Below are 4,970 nucleotides of genomic sequence, written 5' to 3' on the forward strand. Positions count from 1 at the left end.
ATAATCACAGTATTAATAATAGTTTTTGTGCTTTTATTAAGTGCTTACTGCATTCCAGGCTCTCTATTAACCACTTTAAGTGCATTATCTAATTTATCCTTGTAGCAACCCCATGAGGGTGACAATTATTATGCCCGTTTTACAGAATGAGAGAACAGAAGCTCATAAACATTAAGGTACTCACCTACAGTGACACAGTGGTGAGGCCAGTATTGGAACCCAACTCCTACCTGACTCCACACTCCTAAATGTTATGTTACACAATAGATACCTATTGGCTGATTCCATGCTGGTGGCATTCAAATCTCTATCTCTAGTTCTTAGTTCTCATGGGAACTCTATACTTTTATTTCCAATTACTGAAATAATATCATTAATTGTATGCTCCACTACTGTTTAAATTTAGAAGGACCTAAGCCAAACTCCTTCTTTTCTTTCATAAGCATTTACTCAGAGCCATCCATATTCAGGCCTCCAAGCTTGGTCTAAGGCAATGGTTCTCAACTGTGGTGGGGTGGGGGGGGGGGCGGTTTTCCCTCCAGGGGACATCTGGCAATGTCTGGAGATAATTCTGGTTGTCACAACCAGGGGTAGGGGGATGCTATTGGCATCTAGTGAGTGGAGGCCAGGGATGCTACTAAACAGCCTACAGTGCACGTGACGTTCCGCCACGACAAAGAATTATGTAGCCCAAAATGTCAATAGAAGTGAGGTTAAGAAACCTTGGCTTAGGAATATGGAGATGAATCAGGCAGATATCATCATTAATCATCTGCTATGGGAGATGTATGTATAAATTTGAGGCACAAAGTTTATGCAGATTCTCGTGTCATGACAAAGGATAAGTGCCCCAAAGCTCATAAAGAGTTATGGGGTTTACTAGGGGCTGGGGAAGGCTTGGTGGAGGAGGTGGCACTTGAGCCAAGTGCAAAGAAGAGAGAAGATCTGGATTCTGGATAAAAGGACAAACAGTGTGCAGGGTGTGGGTGTATGTAAGGAGGTTATTTTAATTGAAGTGGAGGAGGTGTGAAGAGGTGTAGTGGAGAAAAGGAGGTAATGTTTTGTTGGGGCCAGATCAAAGCGCCTTGAGTGCAAAGACTTCAGTTGTAAGTAATGGGAAGCCATCTAACATTTTCACATGGGGGGATAATGTGATCAAAATGTTCTGGGGGGATGAATCTAGCAGCTGAATGGAATCGGATTGCAGAGAATAAGAAGCCGGAGGCAGGAAGACATGTTAAAACACTACTATCATATGTCTTGCTATTAAAAGGAAACCACTTAGCTCTTTTCGTTTTTATTAGTAGCAACCAATAACTGAGTGATTACTGTGATTCAAAGCCAAACACTATATATACAATCTTACTTAGTGCTGCCCTCTGTCACAAGGATCTCCCCATTTTACAGATAAGGGGATGGTCAGAGTGGATAAAAAGTGGCAGGGCCAGGATCTGGCTACCAAAGCCTGCACTCCTAACTGCTTTGTATGCTGGGTACAAGGTTGGGATTCTTAACCTCTTGACCAACCCAGACTGTCCTTTCTAAGGCAGACAATAAAACAAGCCAGCCCAGGCCCCACTGGGAATGGGAAGGTCTAGGACAAACAGCCTCAGGAAATCTGCTTCTTCTTGGCAGACAGAGCTGACGGTAGGGAGAAAGGGGGTGTTTCTCTGGGCTAATTTTGGGGGCATGGGGAGCATAGGCATATGCCTTATTACAAACACACCTACAGGATAGATTCCTTTAATTTATTTGGAGGTAAATTGGTTCCTCTGGGGGGGATGGTAAATGAGAGCAAAAATGGGAACGTCTGAAGCAAAGATCGAGCTTCTCATGTCAGGCATCTCTTGGCTGATGAGGTAGCAAGCAGAAGACATGAAGTGGGGGATAGAAAGGCTGTGACTCAGAAATTCCTTGTTTACTTGGCTCCTGAATAGATTGCTAACTGGATCCAGGTGTGTGCTCTGGTTTTGTTTTAGAGCCTCTTCGCCACAGGCAGGGAAGGAGAGGAAAGGTGTGGACCATATCCGTAGACAGAGTGGGTGGCAGCATTAGAATTGGTGGAGGTGCTGACAGAGGCATGGCCATATATACTAGCTGGCTATGTGGGCTTGTGGTGACCTGCAACTAGAGTGTCTTTGGTCACCCAGGGCATCAACTTTTGTCATGAAAAAAGATTCATAGCAGGAAGTTAGAGAAGGATACGACCAAAATGGTGGCCACCACCGAGTAGCCAAGGACCAGTAGGTAGAGTACATATGAGAACATCCTTGAAAACTTCCAGGTCTACCTGGAAGGAACTGAGATGGTGGAAACTCTCACAGAGCAGGCAGCGGAAGAGTCAGAGAGACTTCGATGGCCTTTGATGGCCATTCATTTCACGGTGACTCTCCATCGCAGGATAATCTTTAAACTATTTTGGAAAGTTTGTGATCTACAACTTAAAGGTCAAAGGCTCCAGGATTCCAGAGTTCCAGTTCTTCTTTCTAAAGTCCCACAGTGTTAAACAAACATAAATTCTTGCCACAATCGCTTAGATTTGACAGCTTAATAAATAGATTAAAAAAAAAATTCAAGACACAATCTCCTCTCTAGACCAAAACTCCTGAAGGTCAAAGATTGAATCTGCACCTTCAAACTCAAGAGGTGCTCAAGAAGTACCTGCTGAGTTAAACTCAGTGCAGTGTCCTCCTGAAACATCAGGAGTATCCACTAGACGCAATAATGTAATTTTTAAATCCAAATTTTATTTTCACCTCATTAAAAAAAAGCCTAACCTTATGTATCAATATGCCTGTTTTCACAAAGCCTTTGCCCACAGTCTGTAAGTTGTCCTAATACTAAGACCAAATGACAAAAAGCAAATGTGTTTTCCCCGGAGAAAATCTGGAAGAGGCAATTATACTAGACATACTACTCAGAAGGATCTGTTTCAGTGTTTTTGCTTTTGTAAGTAGCATCATTAGGCCTCTTCAAACCAAACAGTGTCCTGAGAAAAGAGTGAAAGCCAGAAAGCAAAGTTCTCCAGCCTCTAGAGAGCTAAATGGCTCTAGCCTCTCCATTTTGGGAGATGGAGATGTGGGATGTTCCATACGGAGGGATGTTCCATATGGAGATGACGAATGAGACTCAAAGCACAGCTCTCTGGGCTTGAGGGTCTCACACAACTGAAAATGTCCCTGGTCATTTCACACACACCCCACCCTTCAAACCAGCTACCTTGAATCCAATCTGGTGGATGATGTATTACTTAACCTTGAAGTACCATGTTAGCTTCAAGTTTTTATTGAGTACTTACCATGCATATGGTGCAGACTTAGAAGATATAGAGGTAAGAAAAAAGACCAACAGCAGCTGTGCAGGGCAGATCGTGTTCCTGCCATTTGGATTCTTCCTTGCTGAATGAAACTCAGCCAATAGATCCTCATAGCAATACTCCTGGGAGTTAAGTTGGGAAATATGAGTGGGCATGTCAGAACAAGATCCAAATCTGCAGGAAGAAGAAATGATGGAGAGTCTTCCCAGCCAGTTAGACCTCTGGTTGCTCAGCAGCCCAGTGATAAACAACCTCAACTAGAAGAACCACAAACTGAGAGTCAGGATATTATACCTGCTTATGACATTGAAGATGAAGGAGCATCTGTAGCTCAAAGGGCTGATATGGAAGCTGATCAGTAGAAACTGGTTCTCTTGAAGACTGTGGATGAGCCTGGAGGTGGTCCTGATGTCAAGAAGGAGATTCTACCAAGTCTAGAGCCTGTTAAAATGCCAGAAGCTGGTGAAGGACAACCACAGACTTAAACAGAGACAGACTGAAGCCAAGCATGCTGTCCTTGTGTCGGAAATTTGACTGCTAACCATCTCTCAATAAAGTTTTACAACTTAAAATAAAAGGAAAAAGGAAAAAAAGGCCAAAATAGGACCCTGGCCCCCAAAGTTTGGCTTATAAGCTAGTTGAAGAAAACACAGTGAATATGGATGAATAGAAGAAAATATTTGTTCCTCAGACACTTACTGAGTGCCTTCTTTGAGCCAGGCTCTGTGCCAGACAACAGGGGTACCAAGGCTGAATTGGTTCCATTTTGTTCAGTTCGACACTTGTTATTCATTCACCAGGTATTTATTGAATGTATTTGTAGTAGACCACTGCTTTTCAAGCCTTAATGTGTATGGAGATCATCTGGAGATTCTGATTCCAAAGGTCTGGGGTAAGGCTTGAGATTCTACATCTCCAGCAAGCTCCCAAGGAATGCCAGTGCTGTTTGTCCCTGAACTACTCTTTGAATAGTAAAGGACCATACAATGTTTTAGTCCTTTGCTATACCGGGGAAAATAAGATAGCCATGGCCCCTGCCCTGATGAAGCTGATATTCTAACAATGAATATAAATATTAAACAAGGACTCACAGTGAAATACAATATTAATGGATGTTCAAAGTCTTTGGGGGAGCATTTTGTGAGGGGACCTAATTTCACCTAGGAATCAAAAAGAAAAAAAAAAAAAAGCTTTCCTGAGGAAGTGATGTTTAAGCTGATAGGAATTTGCAAACAATAAAGGAGGAAGAATATTTCAGGTAGAGGGAACAGCATGTTTGAAGGCCTGGAGGTGAGAGAAAGCTTAGATATTCAACAAATATTTTGAGTTTTACCATTTCCAGGCTCTGAGTGTAAGACCCTGCCCTGGACAAAAGCACAGTGGGAGAAACGGACATGGAAACAGATGACTTCAAAACAATGCAGCAAGAGTTCTAACAGTGGTGAGCACAGGGTGCCAGAGGAGTACTGAAGAGGATTTCCTAACCCAGCCCAGGAGAGAGAACATTTGAACGGAGCCCTTGCAGATGAGTGGGAATAAGGCAAGAGAAAAACATGTGGCAAGGTGGGAGATCTGGTCCTTGCTGCTGAGGACACACAGTGTAGTGGGGTAGTTGGCAAGTTGTGTCATATGATCCTGATTTTAATACAATTTA

At 42.9% G+C, this 4,970-nt stretch overlaps 1 protein-coding gene across 1 annotated transcript; it reads left to right on the forward strand.

Moving 5' to 3' along the window:
- Positions 1 to 3,324: 3,324 nt before the first annotated feature.
- Positions 3,325 to 3,801, forward strand: LOC112396626 (putative G antigen family E member 3). The gene is given in 1 exon segment (XM_024740386.1): positions 3,325 to 3,801. A coding segment is annotated over 1 exon segment (342 nt). The 5' UTR covers positions 3,325 to 3,459.
- The last annotated feature ends 1,169 nt before the right edge of the window (positions 3,802 to 4,970 follow it).

This window comes from Neophocaena asiaeorientalis, unplaced genomic scaffold, assembly GCF_003031525.2.
Source record: "Neophocaena asiaeorientalis asiaeorientalis breed wild unplaced genomic scaffold, Neophocaena_asiaeorientalis_V1.1 scaffold581, whole genome shotgun sequence".
Classification (NCBI taxonomy): Eukaryota; Metazoa; Chordata; class Mammalia; order Artiodactyla; family Phocoenidae; genus Neophocaena; species Neophocaena asiaeorientalis.